The sequence below is a fragment of the Cololabis saira genome, chromosome 5 (assembly GCF_033807715.1).
Source record: "Cololabis saira isolate AMF1-May2022 chromosome 5, fColSai1.1, whole genome shotgun sequence".
In the NCBI taxonomy this organism is placed as follows: Eukaryota; Metazoa; Chordata; class Actinopteri; order Beloniformes; family Belonidae; genus Cololabis; species Cololabis saira.
Genome location: NC_084591.1, coordinates 19056828 through 19083704, shown reverse-complemented (window position 1 = coordinate 19083704; position 26877 = coordinate 19056828). Strand labels below are relative to the sequence as shown.

Below are 26877 nucleotides of genomic sequence, written 5' to 3'. Positions count from 1 at the left end.
TGCCAGGAAGCCTCTCCCGGTATCAGTATCATATGACTGAACGGACTTGCGCATGATGCACAGACCCAGCCTCTGATAGGGCCTCATCCGCTCCCACAAACTCTTCCCAAGGATCACACACACAAGCACAGAGATACGCTGCGCACGGCTGTTTTCATTTCCAGCTGCTCTCACACACGTACGCGATAATGCTTTTATTCATCGCCTCTTCTCGTCGTCCCACCATCGGACCTCCAACCTGCCCAGCAGGAACCCGTCAGTCAGCAGGACGTGTGTCTTCAACTCAACATTAGAGCTGAGGTCTACAATAACATGCTTCACCCGTCGCTCCGATACCAATTACACGAAAATCTTGGGTGTAATCGGTTGTTAAAGAAAGCTTGAACTTGAGAACACAGTTGCAGGTTATGTGCAGAAGTCTCAGAGTAATCAATCACTGTGCAATAATAATAATCACAACCACAATCATATGCTGTAACAATGCACCTTTCAATAATCGTGTCTACCTCGACTGCTGTACCTTTCACTTTTTTTTTTAAAATTGTATATATATGTTAATAAGAGCTGTCATTTGTCTATTTACTGTACAGCGAGAGAAAATAACGGAGTCAAATTCCATGTCTTGTTTGACCTGACTTGGCCAAATAAACATGATTCTGATTCTGATTCTCTTGCACAGCTTTGAACCGGGATGCTTTTGCATGTGAGCCAGGTTTCTGGAGATTATCTGCTGCTAATACAAAACAACTGTAATGGTGAGAAATCAGATGTGGGTGTACATAAATGAGCAGAACTCTGGACATGGCTTCTTATACCAGAAATAAGAACTAAAGTTGGACAAGAGCTCTCCCGCTTTCTGACAGCAGAATAAGATGTTGGAAAGTTTATAGCAGAGGGAAAGTCTAATCATAAGCAGGATGCTAGTGAGGACAGAAATCCTTCTATTCATTGGATTAATACAACTTGACGCCTCAGGACTCAGAAGATTCTGCGAGACCAAAGAGGGCTTTTCAAAACGTGTGTGTATTTGTGAAGTGATGCATGTAAATAAAGAGGGCATTACAAGATAGATGACTATTATTCTGGCGATCATATGGCTCTGATTCATGCAGCAATTAACACATTGGTTTAAGCACCACTAAAGTCCAAAATGAAGCTGTAAAAAGGATCAGAGAAGCCCTCAAAATCCAGGATTAAAAGCTCTGAAATCTCTCAACTAACATCCGAGACTTGTCAGAGCCAGCCAATATACAGTGTTTCAACATGTCAGCGGACCATTTCAGAACTACGCAGGGGTTTTGTTCAGCGTGTCAAACTGAAGGTTCCTGGTACTAAAGGAACGGATTCCTTCAGATTGCAAAGTCCCTGCAGGGTTCCTGGGGTTGTAATGCCAGATATCAGAGCCTAGAAGGCCCAGAACTCCCTGGTCTTAGGGGAAAGTTAATGAAGAGTGTACCATTATTGATTTGGTCGTTATTAGAAAAGAACTCTCACCTCTGTCTCCTGGTCGTCTGCGCTGCTTTCTGATTGGAGGCCTCCTGGGTACGGCCCCCACACCGTGTCAGGATGGAGGTCCCGGACCGCCAGCACACTGCAGTCCCCACCGCTGTCACTGATCTCCAGGTCATCTGGTCGGGAGAGAAAGAAGACGAGCGGTTCATTAGCTTGCGGTTAATGTGCCTAAGCAGCTGTTAAACAGCCGCTACAAATATAGCATTACTTTAGGGACAATTTGGCTTCAATATCTCTTTAAAGTTGTAAACAAGTTTTAAACAACAGCCTAATGAAACCTCACTATGTTTTAGTCCACATCGTCCCGAGTCTTTTAACGTTGGATCGATGTCTCTGCAATATCGTGTTGCCGAGCAACAAGTGTCCAAATTTCCGTTAGCATTTTTATTTATTCAGTTTAAGATTACAGGGACAATGCACATTAATAAACATTTATGTAAATTAACTTTTTTTGATTATGTGAAATGTGGTGTTGTTAACCTTTGTTTTTTTTTAATGTATTGTTTTTGTCTCCATTTTGAAAAAAAAAAAATTATAAAAAAAAAACAAAAAAAAAAACATTTCTGTAAATCTGCCAGTTTAGCCATCCTGGCTAATTTTCAACCGCAGTCCCTGGGCAGGTGTGATGGCAACTACAAGACTTACAACAGTACATTAAAACAAGAACAACAACACTGTACACTTCATAAGGGCACATAAGAACACAGAAGAGCACATAAAACACATAAAGACAATAAATACATAAAACATTAAACAAATAAAACACGCTTCATGTTGTTTGAGCAGGTCACAGAGTATGGTCACACACTTTATTGTCTTTTAACCATGATTTTAACTCAATTTTAAATGAATGATACGTGTCATTGTTTCTGATATATGTTGGCAGACTGTTCCATGTATGAGATGCTCTTACTGAAAAAGCTGACTGTCCAAAAGCAGTCCTCCTCCTAGGTATCATGCAGTCCCCTCTTGCTGCAGACCTAGTACAACTATTGTCAGTTGTTTTCTGCTTAATAAAAGCACTAAGAGGGGGAGAAGCTAAGTTGTGCAGTATCTTATAGACAAGACAAGCATCAGTGAATCAAAAGCATCAAAATTAGAATAGTTAAATATTTCAAAAAGCGTAATAGCTAGCATGATGTCCGGGCTCAAGTTAAAAACAAACATTTGACTTGTAAGACCCTTGTTTTATGAAAAGGGAACATTTAAACGTTCTGGGGACTGCTGGCTGAAACACCAGCCGCAGCTGTGAGCTCCGTTTGAAAGACTGAGGAAGAAGAGGACCTCGGGGCTTGAACTTGACCTGAACCCTGGGAGCAGCTCAGACGAGGACGACGCGTTCGTGTCAACAGCTCAACAGCAGGGGGAGTTTGATACGAGCCGAGCACGCTCTGTCCCGGCTGGTTCAAACGGGAGAAACTTCTTGTGTACTTCCTCAAAGTGAAGAGATAAGCGTAGAGGGATGGCCGTGACAGCTGTGGTCTGAGCCTGCTGCAGCCCCGATAGAGCCAGATAGCTAGCAGGCACAGAGGACCGGTCCATCCATTTAAAGACTCCAGACAGCTGGGAGTGCAGGAGTCTGTAGTTTGGAAAAGTCTCTGCAGATGTGTGGATAATGGAGCAGGCCTGACTAGCAGCGCTGCAGCGGGAACCCTGGGCCGGGTGGGATTATCCCACCTCCCTCCGTTACACCAGCAGCCTCGGGGTGGGATTCTGGGAGGAGTGACCTCCTGTTCTGATCAAACCATCCAAACCCCCCCCCGCCCCCACCAGCTCCTCATCTCATGGTTCAGGGGACTGTTTCAGGGGGGGGTCAGTCTAAAGTGGAGGCCCTGATAAGAGTGTTTGTCTAACACTCTCCATGTCAAAACACTCATCTATCTTCTCTGTATCTATCCCCACCAGAGAACAACGGACAGACGCTGATAAAATGGCTTTCCCACAGCCGGGTGGGGGGGTGACAGCGGAGGCTGCGCTGGTGGCGGGGTTATGGTGGGGGCGGGGGGCAGGAAGGAGTGTGGTCTGAGGGAAGAAAGAAAGCAGCGCGGTGGGAAGATGACATTCGATGAATAAGATCAGCCCTGAAAACCAGAAACAGCTTTTCTGTTACAAAGACTTTTTGTGGCAAAAGTCGCACAGGAAGCGGTTTGTTTCTGTCAACGCGACGCCACGTTCGACGCACGAGCCGTCGCAGCACGCGCCCCGCCAGGACCCGTGCGGTGTGACGAGCAGCCGTTCCTCCCCTGGCACATGAGAACCCGACACCGACGCCAGACGCAACACGAGCTCACCTGGTCGGGCTGAATTTTTTATCACATGACTCAGGTTCACAGCCGAGTGCCAGACTACCACGTTCTCGGCACATTCTGTCCAGTTTGGGGCTGAAAAAGCCTCGACTCCTTGGGACTGTCTTGACCCGTCATCTTGAGAGTCCCAAGTCCAGTTCCTCTCCAGCCGCTATCCTATCTGTTATCATCCGGCGGGGCCTCACTTTGGCCACGTTGACCCTCCGTATCTCAGCACTCCATCAATGTCCAGTCTGCCATTGGCCAATCCCCGTACACATGGGATGCTTATCAGCCCGGCCAACTCCGCTGACCCTCGTTGTGAAACAACCTGAGGATTTGACCCCGGTGAGCCAACGCAGATATTAACCTATAAACAAGGCCGACACAAGCGTTTGTTTGTTATCCGACTCCCTCCGTGACCTGCCGCTTCACAGCCTTTCAAGTCTGGTTTCTGTTCAGTGGCGAAGGTCGAGGCCGAGCTAAATATCTCAACGCTTTCACCAGCACTGATGAGCCTTAAAGTCCCATGAAACCACCGTAGGAGGCGGCACATGAAAGACCAAAAGTTACTGTGGTTAAACTCATGCGTCAAAGTATTTGAAAAATTGCCCTTTCTCTATCTTTTTTTCCCCATTTGTGTCGCCTGATAAACCTTAAACTGTTCATTTTGCTCATTGAAGGGTAGCTCATAAACACCTTCAAAATGGCCATCTCTATTTTATCCATTTTTATCTTTTAAGCCCTATAAGATGACCCTGAAACTGAAACTTGTTGGACTTGGACACTAGAGCTGACACGTTACTGAGACGAGGTGGCTCTGCTGATGTATCAGACGGAGAAGGAAACCGCATTTTTTATATTGTATTACAAGCTGGTCTCAGTCAAATAAAACAGTTCTAAAACCACCTGAATCATTATACAAAGGTGACCTAAAAATCCATGATAAAAAAACCACGTCGCTACCATCACCTCATATCGTCATATACTCAACAAATATGACATTTTAAACTTTGAGAATCTGATAAAGCACTCAAATGACTGCTTACTTTTTAAAATTATCCATAATGCTGCAGCTCCCCCCTTGAAAGAATTTGTTACTCTCTGCTCTGAGAAGTCAACACGAACAACCAGATCTGTTACAGGGGGTGAGTGTCGTGGACCCCAACGCAAAACTGCATTTGGGAAGTCATCATTCTCATGTATTGCGATGACTCAACAGACATTATTTCATGTACAAGTCCTCACACCTTCTCACATCTTGCCAAGCGTTGGTTACTGTCAAGACAAGTGTGTACATTTATGAAGTGTGTGAAGTGTGTTGTGTTGCAGCCTAGCTTTAAATCTTAGGTGCCAACATCTGACAGATCCCATGCTCTGGTGAATCTGCTTCCATGTTTCTATTTACCTATTTTATCTATTGTCTCTTTGCTTTGTTCTGCTCTTTTACTTATTTTTTCTATACTAATTTTTATGTAGTGTTCCATCAACCTGCCCAGGGACTACAGGTGGAAAATAGCAAGCTGCTCTTGTACAAGATTAATGTCTTATTTGTCTCACTGTCCCTGTTTTGAAATAAATAAATTCTAATTACAAGGTTATGCAACAATACGACATGAAGCAATGTGTATATTTGACGTTGTAGTACCGGCCACATGTCTAGCAACCTTTCAACCAAAAGGTGTTTCCACATGCGCGTGGTCTCCAGATGTTCTTGAAGGGTGGCACACTGCATTTGCCCCTCAAATTTTTGCAATATTTCAAAGGCATCAATGTGATGCAAACACGAAACAGTGATTTCCACAGCGCACGTGTCACATCACATCCTGCCTACCCGAGACAGATGCTTCCTCACCTCGTGTTCAACCCTCGGACAAAGCTCCTGCGCTGAAGCACACCAGGAATTAACCCTCTTATTAAAGGTGGATGTACAACAGTCTCGCAGTTTGCATTTACAGTACACCTCTAGTATGTAAACGTAATAAACTTTACAGCCTTGGCTAAGGGTGAAATATGAACATAAAGCAGTATTTTCTGACCAACATCACTGTAACTGAGCATACATTTCAGCCTTTTAATAGTGATACTGATTTGAAAATGCTGCCTGTAGTGCTGCTAAAGTCTGTTTAGAGTCTCTCCCACTAGGGGGGTTTTTACTTGCCATTCTTTATTCTATGTTTATGTAATAATTGCTCGGGGGTCATGTTCTGGGTCTCTGGAAAGATCCTAGAGACAACTTCTGTTGCAATAGACGCTATATAAATAAAACTGAATTGAATTGTTTCCAATAAGACAACTCCTTCTAATGATTTTTTTAAATTAACAAAATCTAAAAGAAGCAGACTCTATCCTCTTTTGTAAATAAATAGAAGTCTAAAATGAGAGATTTGTAAATAAGGCAAACCCACTGTTATTAAACGGCATGAACTGTAATCCAAGAAATGACAGGATCTAGTTGTTGAACAGTGATTTATCGTACGTCACTGACAGCGAAGCTCTTCCCCGAAGAGACAGCTGGGAAAGATCTATGTTCAGGTTGTGGGTTTTTTGTGTGCGTCTTTACCTCCAGGAATGAGTATTCTTAATTCTTTTACTGAATAAATACAGGCGGAAGAACATGAAATGAAGCAATGCTGGCTTGTGTAGCTGTCAGAGGGAAAGTGGCATCGCTGCACCTCCACTAATGAGCGCTGCTGGCTAATCCCAGCAGGTTAACTGTGTTCACCGCGGTTACAGGAGGCCTCCGACAATCCTAATCCCTGTTAATTACCCCTCCTGCCAACCACAGACCTGCATAATAACCCCCAGCCCTTATCATTACGCCCCCCCCCCCCCCCCCAACCACCACTGTTACCCACTGCATGTGCACTGCGAACACACACAAAGACACACACTTTCTGTCAGCGCTGGGTGACCCGTTCCCAAACACCCCCGTCTGGACGGGCTTGTTATCAATATCAGCCAGTACCCGTCTACCACCGCACACACACTCACAAACAGGTACACACATGCTCCTGGTGCACCCCCCACCAGCAGCTACACACACAAAGGCTTATCAATACCGGCGCTTCAGCAGCCACTGGGGCGTCGAGGCCTCTTTGACAAGCCAACACAATAAAACAATCAGCCCCATCATTAATGAAATAACTAACGCAATTAAGCGACGAGCGAGGGGGGTGAGGGGGGCGAGGGGTCGGGGCGGAGGAGACGGCGGAGCAGAGCACCGCTCAAGGTGGCAGACAGCAGCGCGCCGCGGACGAGGCTGCTGCAGGATTCATGGATGGCTGCTGCTCCTGCCGAGTCCGGATGGTTTAATTACCCTCTTTTGTCAACGCAAATTGCACAAATCAAAGTTGCTATTGTTCACAGATTCAGTGCGTTTGCTCCAGATGTGCGAATGACACGTAGAAATGGGCACCGTTTGATTCGCTGGTATCACGTCCACAGATATGAAAGGATAATGCTTGAACACTGAAGGTATCAGTCTTTCGTCGCCACACCGACGCGGTGCGTCACACAACGCTACGCACCCACGGCGGAAAGTTTGTGAAATTTCTGGACGCCTTGAAGTTATCGGCCGGACATGCTTGAATCTGCAAAGGTCAGGTAAAGCCACAGCGTCTAGCGGCGGAGCGATGCCTCCATCTTTCATGCCTTCAAGAGATAAACTTCTTAAAAGTTCTAATGCAACGAAACAGATGAATTCAAGGAATAAACGGTTAAAGATAGAGACTCGGCGAACGGCTGAGGATTTATTGGACAAACACAAAGCTTCACACACAGCCTCACTGGGAGCAACATCAGGGACAAATGTGTTAACGTCGCTTTCCCCGGGTAGATTAAATGTTGATACATCCCCAGGTAAATACGGCCTGGATGGAAAATTAATTAAACCTGCAGGTGGGCTGTTATCTGAACTGATATGTCGTATTATTAATAAATGTTCATTAAGTGGAAACTGTCCACAAGTTTGGGAAGTATCTGGAACAGCAGTTCTTTCCTCGAGAAAAAGAAAGAAAAAGAGAAAAAGGAGGCCACAAGGACTTTCCAGGCTGATGTTTCACCTGCAGAAGTTTGTTAAAGGAGTTCAACAGGTGTTACACAGGATACACACAAAAAAGGGAACCAGAATAAGATGCAGTCCCACATGAGGGACGGGATGAGACAACGTCCACGTCATGGGGAGATGATCAGACTGGGAGGACTGATGCTGATGATTGTCTCTGCAGCCAATCAAACACATGGTACGCTTTAAAGTAAGTAAGTGAGTAAGTAAAGTTTATTTATATTCTCTGTTATTCATTCTCTCTGTCTGTTCTCTCTTTTCCTGCTCTGCCCAGTCTGGCCTCCGGCAGGAGGGTCCCCCCTTATGATCCAGGTCCTGGTCCAGGTTTCTTCCCTCCTTAAGGGGAGTTTTTCTTGCCACTGTTTGGCTTAAGGTTTTTCTCCCAATAAATAAAACAACTTCAATAATAACATGAATAAAACACTACAATAAAAGTAGGAATACGATCAAAACAAGACAATACCGAAAGAAACTCCTAGAATAAAAGTACATCAAATAAACATGGTGGTCATAAAACAACCGTCTCACTACTGATGTTTAAATGCTTGGAGAAACAGGTGGGTTTTAAGTTTGTTCTGAAAAGCATCGATTGGGTCAAGAGAACGTAGAGACGGAGGGAGATCGGTCCAGAGCCTCGGGGCGACGGCCTGGAAGGAGCTCTAAGAGTCAGGACCAGGATTTTAAAGTTAAAACCAAAAGAGACGGGGAGCCAGTGAAGATGTGATTCCTTCTATCAGAGCAGGACAGTTTTGGACTTGCTGCAGACGAGACACTTCCTTCTTGTTTAAGCAAGAAAACAAAACTGTTGCAGTCGTCCAAACGAGACGACACAAAAGCATGAATAATTACCTTCAGATAATTTTTTTTATAACAACTGTTCTTAGTTAAGAGATATTCCTTAACTCGTAAAAACAGTTCCTCATCAGTTGTTTTCAGTGGTGTTTTAATGACATGTAAAGCTTTCAAATGTGAAAACCTTCTGAACAAAGAAAATCTGGGAATTTCTGGAGCTTTACATTATCATGTTCACCTCACTTGTGTTTTATAAGGATATATGGATAAGCTTACTTTTTAACAACTTGTGCTTTTTATTATTTCACCTCTATTCTTATCATTTTATTTCATTTCATTTGTTTTACTGTTTAATTGTGTCTTAGTGCTTTTAATGTTGATGTAAAGCACTTTGCCTTGTGTAGAATTGTGCTATACAAATAAACTTGCCTTGCCTTTATACTGTACGTCCAAAAACTGATTTAAAAAAAAAAAGAAAGAATGCAATGTGCAAGTTTCAGCTTTAATTTAACTTTGCAAATGAGGCCCAACTGTAGTTGTCCCCTGTTCATCCAGTCGGGGTGAACTACTGGACATTAGCTAAGAATGAGCTGAAGTGGGGGGGGCAAGAGAGGGTTCACCCAGCACTGATGCTCTTCTCTCACGGGCCTAATTGACTTTTAAAAAGACTATTGTTGATATCAAATGAGCACATCGCAGCAGAGCTATTGATTTTTTGACACGGCACAACAGGAAATCTTTATCTGCGTGTTGCTCCGACCCCTCGCTAATAGGTGGGGTTTAACCTCTGTTGAATGACAAATCCCAATCCCCCCCACCCCGGCCTGGTTCTTTCTCCGGCCCTCGTGGGAACCGGAGCGAACGCAGCGGCTGCTGCGAGACAAACCCGGACCTGTGGGCAGCGTGAAGACCTTCCTGGAGACGCACATGCAAGGCAATGGGACAACCCAGGTCAAAGAGAAAGAAAACCTTTATATTTGTCACTGTGTGTCATTTCTATCTTACTGCTGGTCTACAAAGCACTGAATGGTCTTGGACCAAAATACATGCTTGATCTGTTAGTTCCTATGAAGCTCCCAGACCCCTGAGGTTCTGGATCTGGTTTGTTGTTTGTCCCAAGAACAAGAACCAAGCAAGGTGAGGCAGCGTTCAGTTATTCTGCTCCTCACCGGTGGAACAAACTTCCTGTAGACCTGAGGTCTGCTCCAACTGTCAGCTCCTTTAAATCAGGACTAAAAACATTACTGTTTACTCAAGCGTAGTCCTAAATTAAATACTTACCTGCTGTACTCTACTGCCCTTATTTTTTACAACTTGTGCTTTTTATTATTTTACCTCTTGTCTTATCATTTTATTTCATTTTATTTGTTATTTTAGCGTTAAATTAAATACTTATGATTTTTGAAAACTGTGCGAAGTTATGGATAAGCCCTGAATGCAGGCATTGTGATGTAGAATTGTGAAATTGGTTTAATTCACTGTATGAATTGTTACAAATTACTTTTGTAATACTGTATTTGACCCGGTCTTTGTACGTTTTGACCGTATAGAAACGTAATTCTAGCCATTGTAAGAATAAGATGTGTACCTGCTGTACTCTACTGCCCTTACTTTTTAACAACTTGTGCTTTTTATTATTTTACCTCTTTTCTTATAATTTTATTTCCTTTTATTTGTTTTTTACTGTTTAATTGTGTCTTAGCGCTTTTAATGTTGATGTAAAGCACTTTGAATTACCTTGTGTTGAATTGTGCTATACAAATAAATTTGCCTTGCCTTGCCTTCTATCACATTACACGATTTAACTTCACACACAGATTTGCATTAAAAAGAAAAGGAAAAAAAAAAAGATACTACTTAATGGAATTTGGAGAAATCCTGATTTCCTCCGAAACGGCTCCGTCTGCCTCCTCTGATGTGTTATTTTGTTCTGCAACCTGCTTTCATGTCGTCCACCCAGCGTTTCTCATTAATGACCACTCTTGTCATTTCTAATGCTGCCTGATAAAAGGCCTCCATCTAACGGCAAACGCGACCTGCCGGCGCCGCCTCCTCTCCGTCTCATCTCCCTCTCTCTCCGTGATCTCCGGCGCGGTGCCCCCGGGTCCCCGGAGTCCGGCGGGCCTGGCTCAGCGGCAGATAGACATTTCTGGGATAGTCATCTGCTGCTCAGGACCACGCAATCATTTCCATTTTACCCTCTGTTGCACAGGAGAGATAAGACACCTGCGTAGCCTCCGCTAATCAGATGAGCTTCAACAGAACTTTATCATTGACATTTACCACTGTTTACCCAACTAATTTCTCTTAACTGCACTGCTGAACTTTTATCTACAAAATACATACACCAGCAGAAAAGAGCAAGAAGCAAACATGCAAATTCACAAATATGCAAAGAAAGATAAACTGGAGGGAGAAAAAAAAGACCAAAAGCATTTTTTTTCCCTGTTCAGAGGACGAAGGAGGTGAAAACAGAACAAGTGACAGGGCTACTGTTGAGATGATTCCTCCTCCTCCTCTTCCTCCTCCGCCTCCTCACTGAGGCAAATAAAGGACATAAAGGAAACTGACATTCACATGCAAAAACTTCATTTTGGAATCAACGGACTGCGAGGGAGTTTTGTTCCCTGCTGATAAAGCAAACGCAGGTCTGTGTGTGTTTGAGCGCATCGTTGTCATAAACATTACTATTCCAGTGGTCAGAAGACGGATGCAGGGAAAGCCAGTGTGTCATGTAAAAGCTCATCCGTGGTTCATGTTTCAGAACCTTCACCTCACGCCTGGAGCACCGCTCTGGGGTCCTCTGCCACCGTCACACCTCTACGTGGCTGGCGGCCCAGCACTTCTGGTCAGCCCCCTGCCAGCTTTAAAAAGCATTCTGATGAAGTCCCCATGACTCAGTCAGCACAACAAATCTCAGAAGCTTCCCTGGATCTTCTGTCTGAAGCATCCTGGTCACAACTGTATTTCATCTTCTCCCTGATCACCAGCATCCGTGTCTTACTGCATTGTTATGTTTCTACTGTGTCAGTAAAGGATGGAACGGCTTTTTCCAAACAAGTCATTTAAATCGACAACAAATTACTAAACCAGTTCTTTTTAAATAATGATGTAATTAATAAATTAATGAATAAAGTTCAAATTGTCAACAAGCTGATTCATACTGATTCAGTGACAACGGCATTAATTATAAGCCACAATACTACTACTAGTACTACTACTGTCATTTAGCAGATGCTTTTATCCAGAGTGACTTACATCTGAGAGAAACCTGCTGGGATTCCAGTTGGACACAGGTGCTGACATGCTAGTGCTAGGGTTTTTTTTTGTTTTTTTTTTCTCTTTAAATAAGAAAGCTACGTCTAAAAAGACACCATCTTGTCATAAGTGCATGCATCTTACTAGATGCAGAAGTGCTCCTTAAAAAACTGAGTCTTTAGCTTGCTCTTTACAGACCCTGCAGATGGGACAGTTAGGTAGGTCATTCAAGAGTCTAGCTACTGATTTCACGCTATAATATCACTTTTTAAAATGCTGAAATGCTAAACATAGTTGCGGGCTCACAGGTTTATTATCAGCATTCTCCGACTGACCTGCAGAGCATCCTTTCAGCATCCACGGAGCTGCTTGAAAAGACGTCCTCCGTCCCCCACAGCAGGACCGGAGACGGTCGCGGCGCGGTGCAATGTCCCCGACGCTGCGGGTCGCTGAGCTGATTTGCTCTCACATGACGAGTGTTTGGTAGCTTTACCCACTAAGATTTGCCTCACTCTAAAAACACATCCTCACCAGGTGCTATTTTTAATCAAGAATACTCAAAATACTCGATTGTTGGCCTCGTTACCTAGTGGGGGCGGGTGATCTCGTAGCCCTTGGGGTTGGGGGTCGGCTTGGGGGGTCTGGGGCGCGGGCCTCTGGTGGCCCCTGGGGGGCGGTGGGTGGGGCCGCGGGGTCCTGTCCCTGGCCGGTGGGGGCCTTGGGGGCCTGTGGGGGGGGGTACCTCATGGCGGTGGGGGGGGTGGCTGGGGAGGGCTCGGGCGGGGGGCGGTGGCTTGGGCGTCTCCGGGCCTCCTGGGGGGGGCTGGGCCGTGGACGTGGGGGTCCCACCCGGAGGGCCCGGTCCTGCCTGGGTGGGGGGTGGCTGTCTGCGCTGGGGGGGCATTGCTGCCTTGGTCCTCCGTCGCTGGGCGGGGGCCAAGTGCCCCTGCGGATGTGGGGACTCCGTGACCCTTGGGGTGTCTGCCGGGGTGGCCTCGGGGGGGGGGTGGGGCCGGGTCCGGAGATCGGGCCTCCCCTGACCGGGGGGTGCACGGGCGGGCGCGGCGGCGGGGTGGCGCCATTCCCAGGTATCTATGTCTTATGTTGTCAGTATGAATGGAAGGATGTTGGACCGTTTCCCCCTCCGTCTGGGGGCTCCGGCGGCTCCGGGGGCGCCCGTGGAGGTACGGTGGGGCCCTGGCCCGGCTCGGGGGGCCGGCCCCCGTCTACTGGATGGCCGGTGGGGGGACGCGGGTGTCTTATCAGGGCCAGCTTTGCTGGTCCTGCCTCCTGGCTTCGGCCTCCGCTCCCCCTCTTGTCCCCCCTACACGATTCATACGCACATAGGCGAAAGGCGGGGGGTCCGGGTCGTGGGGGGCACTGTCCCGCGTGGCCCGGCACTCCCCGCCTCACGGTTTTAACAGCAAACTAGACACTGCACATTCAACACTTTATAAATACACTTGACAAGGACACGTAGTTCGGGAGGGGGGGGGGTCGGTGTCAATCGATACTTGGCCCTCCCTCCTCCCTGTTTTTATGGCATTAATCACATGCACTCAACACAAGGGGCGGGAGGGGGTCCCACATCACCCGCGTTCCCTCACCGGCCTGGGCCTCGGACGGGTGGGTCGGGTTACCCGGGCCTGGCAGGGCCCGCCGTGCAGCCTGGGGTGCCTTCTGGCGGTGCTGGACCCCCCCGGGGAGGGGGAAACGGTGCGTGATTGTATGTCTGTGTCGGTGAGAATGCGGTATGGAAGGGTCCTGCCATGGAGGATTTGAGCCTCCATTGGCAGGACATCAAAAACTTAATAATTTATCAATATTATATTATACAAAGATGGTTATTATTATTATTATTATTATTATTATTAGTATTATTATTATTATTATTATTATTATTATTATTATTATGTATAGTATATTATATTATTATTAGTATAGGTATCGGATAGGTGAATGGATGAATGAATGGGATGCCTGGGTCTGGGGCCCTCCGTTGTCGGGCCTGCGCGGGTGTCGCCTTGTTGGGGGGTTCCCTCTCTCCGGGCCCGTCTCCGGTCCCCCCCGCTGCCTCTACGGCGGGGCGCCCCTCTGGTCTTGGAGGGCCACTTTCGTGGGGGACGGGTGCGCCTGCCCGCGTCGGCGGCCGGGGCGGCTCTGTCTCTCCGGGCAGGCTGGCCCCCTGCCGGGTGGGGGTCGTTGGCCTGAAGGGTGAGGGCCTCCTGGCCGCGTGTCCGGCCCGGACCGGGTGGCCGGGGATTGCCTGGGTCGCGGTCCGCCGCCGCGGGATCCCTGGCTGCTTCTTTCCGCGCCGTGGGGGCCCCGCCCGCGGGCCCCCTCGGCCGCCGCCGGGCGGGGGGGGGGCCTCGCAGGCGGTGGGTTGCCTCCCTCCTACTTCTCCCCTCTGTGGGGTTTGCCGGTGGCCTGGGTTCCGGGCTCTTCCTTGTCGGCCTCTGGTCTCGCGGGTGGCGGGGTCGCTCCCCCCCCTCCCCCACTATAGATACACTTCAGGTGGAGCTTTGTTTGGTTTATTACACACACACACACACACACACACACACACACACACACACACACACACACACACACACATACACATACACACATATAGTCATTTAGTCACATGCACACACACACACACACACACACACGCATGATCATATACATACACACACACACACATAGACATACACACTGGCTTGTTCACCTGCATGCTGACTCTAGTTTTTGGGTTTAGGTAGCGGTAGCGATAGCTTAGCTCAGACTGCGATCAGATCTCAAGATTTAGGTCGATTGCTGTTCGTGTTTTGGTTGGCTCCGTGCCGGTTTCGTGCTTTGTTTGTGGTTTTTTGTTGCAGATTTCCAGTGCTTGACGTGTGTCTCCGTGTGTTCCTGCTTCCTGGATTGGCAGTGGATGTCGTCACCCCCCCCCCCCACCCCCTCCCCCCCCCCAAAAAAAAAAAAAAAAAAAAAAAAAAAAAAAAAACACTGGGTTTGTATGTGTATATTTATGTATGTGTACGCATATGTGTGCGTATGTATATGTATATATTACATATAGTAATAATGCACATATATACACTTTTGGTTTCTACCGACATGGTATCAATCAATAATATGTGTGCAGACAAGGTGAAGAATAAAAAAAAAAAAAAAAAAAAAAAAAAAAAAAAAAAAAGAATACTCAAAAAACTGAATCAAACACTGATCTGAGAGACATTTTGAAGAAATATTAAGGGTTTTTGTCAGTTTGTGTTTGAATTCTTTTAGTATTTGTAAGATAAAAAGGGAGTGTAGCACCTTCATTTTTGTTTAATCAAGAACAGTGTTTTGTAAGACGATGCAGGAGTGCAACACCATATTTGACCAATTTCTGTTTAAAAAGATGGCTGTAAATGTAACATTTCACATTATGAGAAAAAACTGGCTGAAATGTGTTTTAAAAAGTGAGTTTAAAGTTTTCCTGATGCAGTATGATTGACAAGTGCAAACATTTTCAAGTCAGCAACTGTAGAGTATGGAAGCGTAATGCTGCCACCCCAGAAAAAGAAAGAAATATCAGTATCACGTTATAAGGTGAAAAGTTTATTGTTAGAACAATAAATTATCACGTTATAACGTGATACAGGTCTGAGCGTATGGCCCTCATGCCGCTGCCGGTGTTTGTGTTCTCTCCGTTCGCTCACATTTTGGACAAGGACGAATATATTTTGGCTCTGCAGGGTCCGGTTTGGCTACAGTCGGGTCCCTTGTGCAGCTCAGGTGGATCAGATCCAAAAGAGCTTTTTTCTCTGCTGTGATGTTGAGAGCAGATCACGTCTATAACCTCAGCCCCGAGGCAGACGTCTTTAAAGTCAGTGTAAGAAGAATCTGAGAGAAGGCAAACGGCGTTTAGCGCATCGGAGTGTGTGTTTTTGAGGGCATGTATCTCACGAGAATAGCCTTTTCCTCACCCCCACTCCCACCTCTATCTCTCCCCGCCTCGTCTGCTGTAGCCTGTCACAAATTAAAAGTGAAGACCTTCCAGAAACTATTCCTGATAATCACACATAAATTAATTAGAAAATGTTTCTTGACATTCTCTTCTCACAGATGGGGAGAGGAAAAAAGACTGAGGCAAAGCCACAAAATTAATTGTACGGTATGTGACTCCGATAATTAATTCAATCATTAATTCATGTCAGCTCTAACGACTCCTTCTGGCTCTTCAAAAAAAAAAAAAAAAAGGACATTTCAATCAGGCTGGTGTCGGCTGCTCGGCCCGGGGAGGAGATGTGGACTCTTGAAGAGCACCAGACTTGTGCCGACAGTCTTGGGGTCATTTAAGAGTTCACCGGTTTAACAGGCGAGATGAAAAAGCAAACACCCTGAAGGAGTATCAGGACGGACGGACAGCTGCTCCAGTGAGCCGGTGTCGATTTCTGCTGCTTTGTCGAAAAATGCTACCGCCACATAAACCGATAGCGTCTGCTACTCTATCAAAAAATGCTACCTATAGTAATGGTTTTCTACCTTTGTGTAACAAAGTGTAATGCAATTCATATCATGTGTAGTGTATTTTGAAGGATCAAATACTCAACATCCCATATTATCAATTTTAAATCAATATTTCAGGGGTAGCATAATTTGATAGTCCAGTAACATCCTATCAAATAATGCTCCCATCACTTAATGCATTCAGGTAGGATACTAATCACCTCACTGCCACTGCAGGATGAATGTCAGCATACTTACACCCCCCAATTTATCACTATTTTTGAATTGATAATAAGTATAAAATAATACAAAAAATAAAAGTAAAGGCACACACTGAAGAGATGCAAGAAATTATGGCTGTGGCAATCAAACTTTGAAAATCGACCACAAAGTAGCAGTTCTCGACGGGTAGCGTGGATTGACAGAACACCGGCCGGTTCTGCCGGGCCCTTCCTGTACATCACTCAGCATTCAGCAGCTGAAACACAAGCTTCGACTGTGATCATGTCATTTTTGTTCGACCACAAACTCTCAGGATCGGTCTGGACACAAAAAACATCTGCAGCCTCCTGTTATTTTTCAAAGAAGTTATCAGTTTGAGCTGCTGAATTCAGAATCACACATTCCGTTAAAATAAGGTGGAGAAAAAAAAACACTTCCACTGATGACAGATTTAAAGTTTAACTGTCACATTCTGCCAAATAGTTTCCATTTTTTTCTGCTGCTGCTGAAGACACAAAGCTCCCTTCCGACTTGGAAAAACAAGTGATTGTTGTCTAATAAAGGAAGGAAACTGGTGAGTGAGCGATACTGTGGAGGACCCGAACAGAAAGAGACAGAAGGTGATAAGAAAGGGAGATTGTGAGGATGGGGAAAATGAGCAGAAGGCTGGGGACGTGTGTGAGGGCTGCTGTTTTTTTTGTCTTTCTCTCTCTACGACACTTCCCTGCGTACATGATGCTTCAGCCTCACACAAGAAATACTGGATCTGAGACGGAGTTTGTGGTGAAGAACGTTTTTGACGGTGAATGGAAGCGTCTGATGCCTGAACACGAGGACAAAGTGTTCTTAAACCTTCAAGGGTAATAGTATTACTGTTAAAGTGCACGTTCGAACGCATCTGTTAACAAAAGCAGAAAATCTTATTTGTACCATTGCAGCAAATATGCCTTCAACTGCGTAAATATGTGTGTACGTACACACACACACACACACACACACACACACACACACACACACACACACACACACACACACACACACACACACACACACACACACACACACACACACACACACACACACACACACACACACACACACACACTTTTTGATCCCGATTAATCTAAAGATTTTTATACTTAACTTGCAATTAATTGTAAATTAATTGTAGACATAAATATTATTAATAACATAAAATATATTTTTCAAATTGCAATAATACATGAGTAGACAATCCTTGCTTTAAACAGATGGTTGTTGTGGCATTATGGTCCTTACTCCAAACTCTGGATTGGGAAATCTTTGGTCCAACAAGCAACAGCTGATGTTGATCTGAGGAATTCTGACACACGAGTCTCATTATAAGCAGCTTTTAATAAACATAAACACCCTGGTTAGGAAAATGCTTCGGTGTTTATTATTTAAATTCAGGGTTCTTTTTTTTTCAACCACCATCAGGTGAATTTATTAAAAGAATGACATTTACTTATATTATGAGGCGAAGCCTTTTGGAATGACGGTCGGCTGAGCCAATGGGTGGCTATCGTGACTACCAAACCGCTCTTACAGCTGCATCGCTTCTGGTTATTATATATATATATATAAATCTGCATTTGTGGTGGTGATGGATGGTGTGTTTCCGTGTGAGGGGAAGGTGTGGAGGATGTGGAGAGGCCAGAGATCTGATAGGCTGGTAGGGGAGCATGCCAGTGTCCTGTCCCACCAGCAGCACCATGGCCGCCCCTCTCACACGCCGAGCTGCTGGGCTGATAGCAGCCGGACAGCACAGAGAAGTGTTCCTCCAGATTAGGGCCTCGTGCCTATCAATCATCTAGGATGGAGACAGGCTGGACGCAGGACTGTGTGGGTGTGTGACAGTCACGATATGTTGTTTAGATCCAGGGTGGCTGATGAAAAAGAGGACTCTTGCACTTTATACAAGTTAAAACTCTTCCCTGCACACAAGCTTATAAAAACGTATAAATTGTGAGCAGGAATTGTCTTTAACACTTTAGCTTGTATTTAAGTGTGTCCGCAGATACTGTAACACTCAAATATAGACATTTGTTTTTGAAAACAATAACAACTTTAGTTCGTATGAGGAAAGAAAAAATGAATAAAATGATCTTTAGTTGTTGCCTTGTAGCAAATATTGTACAACTCCTGATTTTTAGTCCCTCTCACCAGAAAAAGGAGCAAAACAAGTTGAAGAGAGAGGAAGGGAAACATCCAGGTATTGAGACATCCTAGAGTTAACATTAATACCCAAACATCACTTTAGATAATGTGGAATAGTCATATCCAAAGGGTGCACAGTTGTGTCCTCCTTGCAGCTACTTCAATCTATAAGATGCCGGGCAAAGACAGATTTCTAGGTCTCATCCAAGAAGGAAACAATTACACAAAGATGAGCCATCAATTAAGGAGATGCAGTGTTTGTGTTGGGCTGCGGTTACGTCCAAAAAGCAGCTTTAAGAGCTTATTTTCTCTATTTTAGTTCTTTCCTCATGTACGTCATATGTATGTAAAGATGTTTGTCTGCACCGGAAAACAGTGGTCATATCATACCTGTTCCTGCAGCTGGTGTTATACACAGAGAACTGAGATTTATGTCATTTGGTGTAAAGAACCTTGTATCACATTCGTCACTCCCAACAGAGACGGGTGCGTGACGACCAGCACGGATTCAAGCTGACAGAACGCACAAAGCCGACCGCGCGAGCTTTCAGCGACTTCTGCACACTGAGGAAACCGCAGTCCCCGTCAGAACGAGCCCTCTGGACTCCTGACAGCCAATCAGCATCCAGGCGTTCTGACAGGTGGAGGTGTTGGCGCGCTCGTCTGCTGGCTGCAGATACGGGGGAAGGTTACAGAGTATATCAAGAGAGTGATGGATGGATGGCTGAGGGTCAGACCTGTTTTACAGAAGCTCACAGCACATGTGCAAACAGTACACTGTAACTGTACGGCTGCACGTATTATGCAATAGTCACGCAATGAACAAATTCAACTTAAGAGCCCAATACCACTGAACTAAAGCATTCTTTTTAGTTTTATTTTATTCAACCAGGAAAGGAATAATCCCAATGAGATTCAGAATCACTTGTTCAAGGGGGTCCTGGCCGAGAGAGCAGCACAGTAGGTCCACACAAAATACACACTTGAACAACAACAAAACAAACATACAGACAGCTAGACCAGTTTGGCAAATCACACCACGAGCTGCGTTCGGTGAAAGGACATGTGCATACAGTAGTCGAATAGTCCTTGATCCAAGCTTTTAAATCTTCCATTCTTGGGTGATAATCCAATTTAAGATGACTCTGTACTTTATACCGGGACGAGGGTGCGAATACTTTCGAGGCATGTTCCCCAAAGACAGTTTGAGGAATAGTGCACATAATCAATCCATCATGCCTGAGACCACAGCTGTAGGTGTAAGTAACCAAGAGAGAACGCAAATAAGTCACTCAGGGTGGCCTTATAAAGAAAACAATACCAGTGTTCCCATCTACGATTGTACAAACAGAGCCCTATGGAATCTGCAATCACGGAATTCGCGGAAGAAACGAATTCACTTAAAATGCGCAATATAACATATTATATAATAATAACTGAATGGCAATTTGCATAAATGTTTTATCTTTATTTATTTTTTCTTGCACCAAAAGAAACTTTTCTTTCAAGAAAATGCTCCAAGAGGGGATACCAAAATCTGGGGACCCGACGCGCTTCTCAGCCCCTTCCCAGGTACGGGGCAGAGCAGCTTCCCAGGACTGTTACTCCCAGGATTAAATTTCAAAATGTTATATTATATATTTTCTATATATATATATTAGTTCAATGGAGTTCGTAGTATCTATATTTACTATAGATTATTTAGTTTCTTCTATCATCAGACACAGTTTGTCATGACACACCTGACAAATGTCAGGTGTGTCATGACAAACTGTGTCTGATAACAGGAGAAATTAAACATGCTAAAATTATTGTTTACTGCATGAGCTATTAGAATGTCTTTCTTTTTTGCAATATAAATGGATATTGAAAGGCCTATTTTGAGTTATTTATTCCTTAGTTATTTATTTCATACAATAACTTTTTTATTTATGTCAAAAGGAGGAATGTCTTGTTGGACATGAGAATAACTAGTGCTATGTTTTTGCCTTTTAAATATGTTTAAAAGTATGAAAACATTACAGTTTTCAGTTATAATTGCATACATAATCTATATTTCATTACTTTATATAGTGTCTTGGGGATACATTTGCATAAAATGCTAAAAACCGAATTTGCAAAAATTGAAAACCGTAAAACCCAGAAAATGGAAAAAAATGTAAACGGAATGTGGGAAAAAATAAAGAGATTTCACAGGGCTCCATACAAAGAAGGTCAGCCAACACACACAGTGATAAGCATCTGTTGCATCTTAATCGAGTATTGATACAAAGGTTGCCTGAATCAGTTTTTTTCTCACGTTAAAGGCACATCAATTTAGTTTTGTCAGAATTGGGCACACGTCTTAATTGATTAAGATTACTCTTAATAGCATTAAAAGCAGATTGTAGCTTTTGTATAACACTGGTTAATGATGAAACAGAACAGTACAAAATAGTGTAATCTGCATAAAAGTGAAATTCGGCATCAGTTACATTCTGACACACCAATTTCCTTACTTCTGATTCTCCTCTACAAAAGCCTTTTTACATCTTATTACTTACTCAAATGAAAATAAATGTTGAATGTTCCAGTGTAAAGACCTGAGAATACATTTACATCACCAACGATATGAATGCTTAAAAAAGTGTTCTTGCTCTACACCAAGGGCATTATAAAATACTTCCAAAACCTTCCAGACAGCTGCACTGGGGGTGAAGAAGGTCATAAAAAAAATTAATTGGACTATAAATCTTCAAATCATAAGAACACAAATGTCCCAAACAGTGTGATTGCACAATCCACCGGGATGTTGTCCTCAAAGCATTCATCATTTGGGGACAATGGTGCCTGTACACAATTTTAAACCAATGCATGTGGCAGATATTAAACTATTTTAAGGCAAAAGATACATCCAAAGTTGATGATGGCACCAGAGTAGTAGCCAGAGGACCCCCCTCAAGTCCTCTAATTTCCTCTTCTGGGGATCTTTAGTATCTTTGATGAATTGTTTCTGTTGCAGCCGTTAAGTTGAAGTTATTACTTTTGTATATTTGTTAATTTAGTTTTAGTCGTAGTTTTCTAGTGTTTATTCTGCTTATGATTTTGCTAGGAATGTTTATATTACTTTTTTTTGTTTTTGATGTCTCCGGAGGGCGTGTTGTGTGCGTCAGGAGGATATATGGGTCAGGTGATTGCGTGGCGGGGTGTGGAAAACCTAAATGTTTGGTTACGAGGGTGGTGGTTGTCTAGTTTTTGTTGCCATGAAAATACTTTGGAACAAGTTGGAACATAAAAATAAAAGTTATAATTTTTTTAAAAGCTTGGCGACCTAAAGTTTTGTTGGCTGCAGTACCCCCGACGGCCGTCGTGGTGAAGGGTGGGGCTATAGAATCTAATTTCTTAAAAAGGAGCCTCATGCTCCTTTAAGTGAAGCCTGCCAATCCACGTCTGTCACTTTTTTCTCCTGATGTATCTCCTCCTTCCCTCTATTTCTTAACCTCATCCAGTTCTTGGTTCCTCACCTCTAATTTCACTATCGAATTGCACCTCTTAAACCCCCCACCCCCATTGATCCTTAAACCTTAACCCTTCACCGCTCCAAATATCTCTGCACCTTAAAACTCATCTGGCATCTTGCGTTAATGTGGGGAGTTAAAAGTCTACGTTTCCGCTTAACCAGATTACAGACTTAACAGTGAACATGAGCAAGGAACTGCACATTTCTTCAACGTCATTTTCTAGTATTGGTTTGGAAATGATTATTTTATCTAAAAATGAATTAAAGATATTTGGAATGAAAGAGGTCCCAAGCAGTCCTTCAAAATTAATTGAAAGAAGGCTGTTAACCTGAAATCGTGGTGAGATATTAGCTGTGCAGGTCTATGCAGCCCTCATCAGATTTGTATGAATAGCTCATGAGAGAGAAAAACTGGAAGGTTTTGCATAAACATCTTCCTGTCCATGACCAGATGCATCAAACTTGGGAAGAAAGTGATGAGGGATGCACCTTGTGTTGCTGTGGTTGCATTCAGGTGTGTGTGTGTGTGTGTGTGTGTGTGTGTGTGTGTGTGTGTGTGTGTGTGTGTGTGTGTGTGTGTTTCCATGCTCAGTATGCAAATGGGACACAGTCAACATCTCAGATTCCTCAGCCCAAATAAATTAGACTCTCAGCAGTAATAATATGCATATAGGGCGCCTTCATGCTCCATTATAATTAACTACTGCATGATAACCCAACACCCACCCACTTCACACACACACACACACGGCTTAGTAAATAATAATAACCATTATTACGCCTGCCATTATAATGCTTTATTGGAGGTCATTTAAATAACTCTGTGGGGAAGGATAAGGAGCGAGGAGTGCTGGGCAAGCAGGAAAGCAGCTCTCTCACTCAAAGGACTCCTCAGAGTCTCTGGCGTTGACAAGTTGACAGGAGGGGAGATAGAAACGAGAGACCAGCATCTCACCGCTCAGCAACCAAATGTAAAAACAGTTCAAACTTTACAAACAACAAACTCACAAATGCAACACGATGTTATTTTATCAGTTACCAGAGGACTGCTCCTGAAAACTGCAGCGACGCAAAAAATAGAAACGTTCACTTCTGACACAAATATTTGGTCATAGTAAAAGAAAAGTCATCTTAGTCCCTTTCAGGTCTTAAATTAGTGAAATATTACCTCAAATGAACAACACATGACAGGGAACGCTGTAGCATTATTTAGTAAGAAACTAGGACCACCAATGTATCCATAACAATTAAAAAGATAAATGGCGAGGAGGTCCTGCGGATCTAACGTACTTGACTGATCCTGAGCAGCTCAAGGAAAGCACACGTATCAAAGGGCAGTTTGGAGTCCATTAATCAGCAGTTAGAAGGATTATTTTCAAGTGGAAATCATTCGAGGCAGCTGCCAATCTTCCTAAGATGCGAAGTCCAAGTAAGATCACCCTACGGTCAGACTGCAATCGTCAAAAAAACTGTTCCAAAACAAATACACACGTGTATATACATAAACAAAAGGTACATCTCAGACACATGACTGGACAATTAGAAGTCTGATTGTTTGTTTTGCCAGGTTGAAGCCTTTTCTCTCCAAACATAACATGACTTCAGGCACACCGGCCTTTGAGCAGACATGACCAAAGACAAGTTTGGCCACGATGAACAGCAACATGCTCAGTCAAAACCAAAGCACATCAGCGCTGACAGCTACTACCAACTACTAAGCACGGCAGCGGGAGGGTGGTGATTTTGGCTCGTGTCGCAGCCGCAGCACCAGGGTCCACCTGCAGTCGTTGGGTCAATCATGACCGCTGGTACATTAGAGGCAAGGCAAGTTTATTTGTATAGCGCAATTCAACACAAGGTAATTCAAAGTGCTTTACATCAACATTAAAAGCGGCAAGACTCAATTGAACAGTAAATAACAGATAAAATGAAATAAAATGATAAGAAAAGAGGTAAAATAATAAAAAGCACAAGTTGTTAAAAAGTAAGGGCAGTAGAGTACAGCAGCAGGTACACATCTCATTCTTACAATGGCAAGAATTACGTTTCTATATGGTTAAAATGTACAAAGACCGGGTCAAATACAGTATTACAAAAGTAATCTGTAACAATTTATAACGGTGAATTAAAGCAATTTGACAATTCTATGCCACAATGCCTGTTTCCAGGTCTTATTTCACACAACTGACAACTGTCAGTATTACAAAAGAGTCCAACGTGACGCCAACTGAAGGTCGACTAAAAGTGGACCACACAACGGGACGATGATCCTAAGCACAGCAACTAATCTGCAAAAACATGGATATATCCAAGTTGGTCTTTATAATTTATTAAAACTTTGGAATTGTAAGGGGAGGAGCTATCAGCAGTTTCCCTGATAATAAAAGTACTGGTTTCCTGCAGCTGTGAGGTTCTGGAGGCAAATGATAAATTCAGCCTAAGCACATGGAGACTCTTCAGCTCTTCACAAAGCTTACATTCATTAGCTAATTGTTGAAAATATTTCTTTTTTAAAAAAAGGCTAAACGATTAATTGATAACCAAAATCTGCAGTTAAATTTCCCCTGTAATGATTGATTACTGTGCTTGGTATTACCACCAGACTGAAAGCTCCACTGGTTGCACGTACACACACTCGCACACTTTTCCTTCATCATCCCAGGCAGCAGACACAAACACCACTGAAGCCGTGTTTCAAAGGACTTCATCACGGCCGTGCTGATTAATATTGATGAACTATTTGATTCACTAAGTAGTGGAATGCTGCAAAATCGGTCTTTTTTGGCCACTCGCAGAGATTTCTATGCATCACTGGAGGACAGAAAGTGTGGCGATCACCAGAAAACCATCCAACGAATGACAGGGGGATTACTGTGACATGAATTTGCATATCAAGAATTTTAAGCAGCCAGGGAAAAAAATGTGGAACCCTGGAGCCAGCAAGGTCATTCAATAGATAGTTTTTTTCCCGCTCTGTTCATAATTTATTTCACATATCATGCAGTATGGAAATAAAGGTGGCTTTAGCCTATCACCCCCCCCCCCACCACCCCGATAGGAAGCAGCTCCCTCCATGACTTGTCCGTGCCACCACCAAGCCCTCATCACAGACATTCACAGCTCGGCCGTTTTAAGAAAAAGAGGCTGAAAATTACAGAAGCCTCTAATCCATTCCGGCTTATCTCTTTCATTTTATGTGGGTTTTCTTCCACATCAGTTGAACCCACAAAGCTAGTTTGATGGTCACTGCTTAAAACAAACAAAAAAACTAATAATAATAATTATACCAATATTAATTGTTATTATTATTAATAAATAATAATAATAATAATAATAATAATAATAATAATAATAATAATAATGATAATAATAATAATAATAATGAAGAAACGGGCAATGGACACCAAGAGAATCTCATCGTCTATCATCATCTGGGACAAAGGCATTCATTCAGATTCACTGTGTATAACATGTCAAATAAAAAACCTTGTCCACTAATCAATTATGTTATCTCTAAGCAGGAAGAAAAACCATGAGTTCAAATGTTGTGTTGTTGTTTTCTGTCTTTTATGTTAATATCAGCCCGTGAACAATAGTAATGACTGCAATAAAGACAGATCTGAATAAAATATTTGAATAAATGGAGAGATTATTATCATAATGCTAGAACACAAACTGAGCGTAGAAAGGGAAATTAAAATTCTCCTATCGAGGAATTACATGTTTTCAGAGAAGAAGAATTCATATTTTTTTATCTTCTGAAATATAATTAGCAGATTAATATTGGATACATTTAGACAAAAGCCTGCGTGAAGTTTGTGCAGATACAATAAGGTCCACCAACCATAGTGGAGCCAAGTGTAGATTTCACTGCATGATGGACAGAAGTATCACAACTGGAGAGAAGAGAGGGTGAATATAATAAATCAGGAAAAAAAAACATAAGTGTTGAGCGTTCAACTGAAACAAGAAAATAATTCAGCATCTCTTACAAGTCTCAGACTGGCATTATAAGTCTGTTGCAGATTATTTTGTGGAGCTTTTATTTACAAAACCTCCGACGACTGTAGGAAGCAGCTACACGGTCAGCGTGAGATGGAGCTTCCATGCTGCACATGCATCAGTGATGAACAGATTAAAGCCAAGTCAATCATGGAAATATTGCAACACTGTGATTGATAAAGTATTTTTGAATTTGAATTTGTGACACACAACAGCGTTTCTATGAGCTGTTTCCAAACAGAAAACAGACACACGTTAAACAATGTCTGCAAAAATAAAAAAATTTGGACTTTTTACATCCTGCATGGCAAAATGTTGATGGAATTAAGACTTGATGATTTTATTGCCTTTATCAGCACTTCCTTCAAACTGCATTTATAGGTACAACCACTTGGAGCTGCCGACGTAGATTTGTAACAGTATCAACACGTGAAGAACACTGAAGAGTGAATATGGCCAAACAGGAGCTCCAAATGAACCCAAACAACTCAAATATAAAACAAGACGGTCCATTTGCTGCAGATAACTTTGGTTGTTTGGACTGAAAGGAAAAAGAAGAAAAAAACAAAAAAAAAACAGGCCGG

The 26877-nt window shown here is 43.5% G+C and overlaps 1 protein-coding gene across 1 annotated transcript in view; it reads right to left on the bottom strand.

Moving 5' to 3' along the window:
• The window catches only part of zfpm1 (zinc finger protein, FOG family member 1), a 126281-nt gene that overhangs the window by 29771 nt on the left and 69633 nt on the right, over nt 1–26877 (bottom strand). Inside the window, exon 4 of the mRNA XM_061721135.1 lies at nt 1495–1628. Within this exon, the coding sequence (XP_061577119.1) occupies nt 1495–1628 (134 nt within the window). The remainder of the gene's footprint in view (nt 1–1494; nt 1629–26877) is intronic.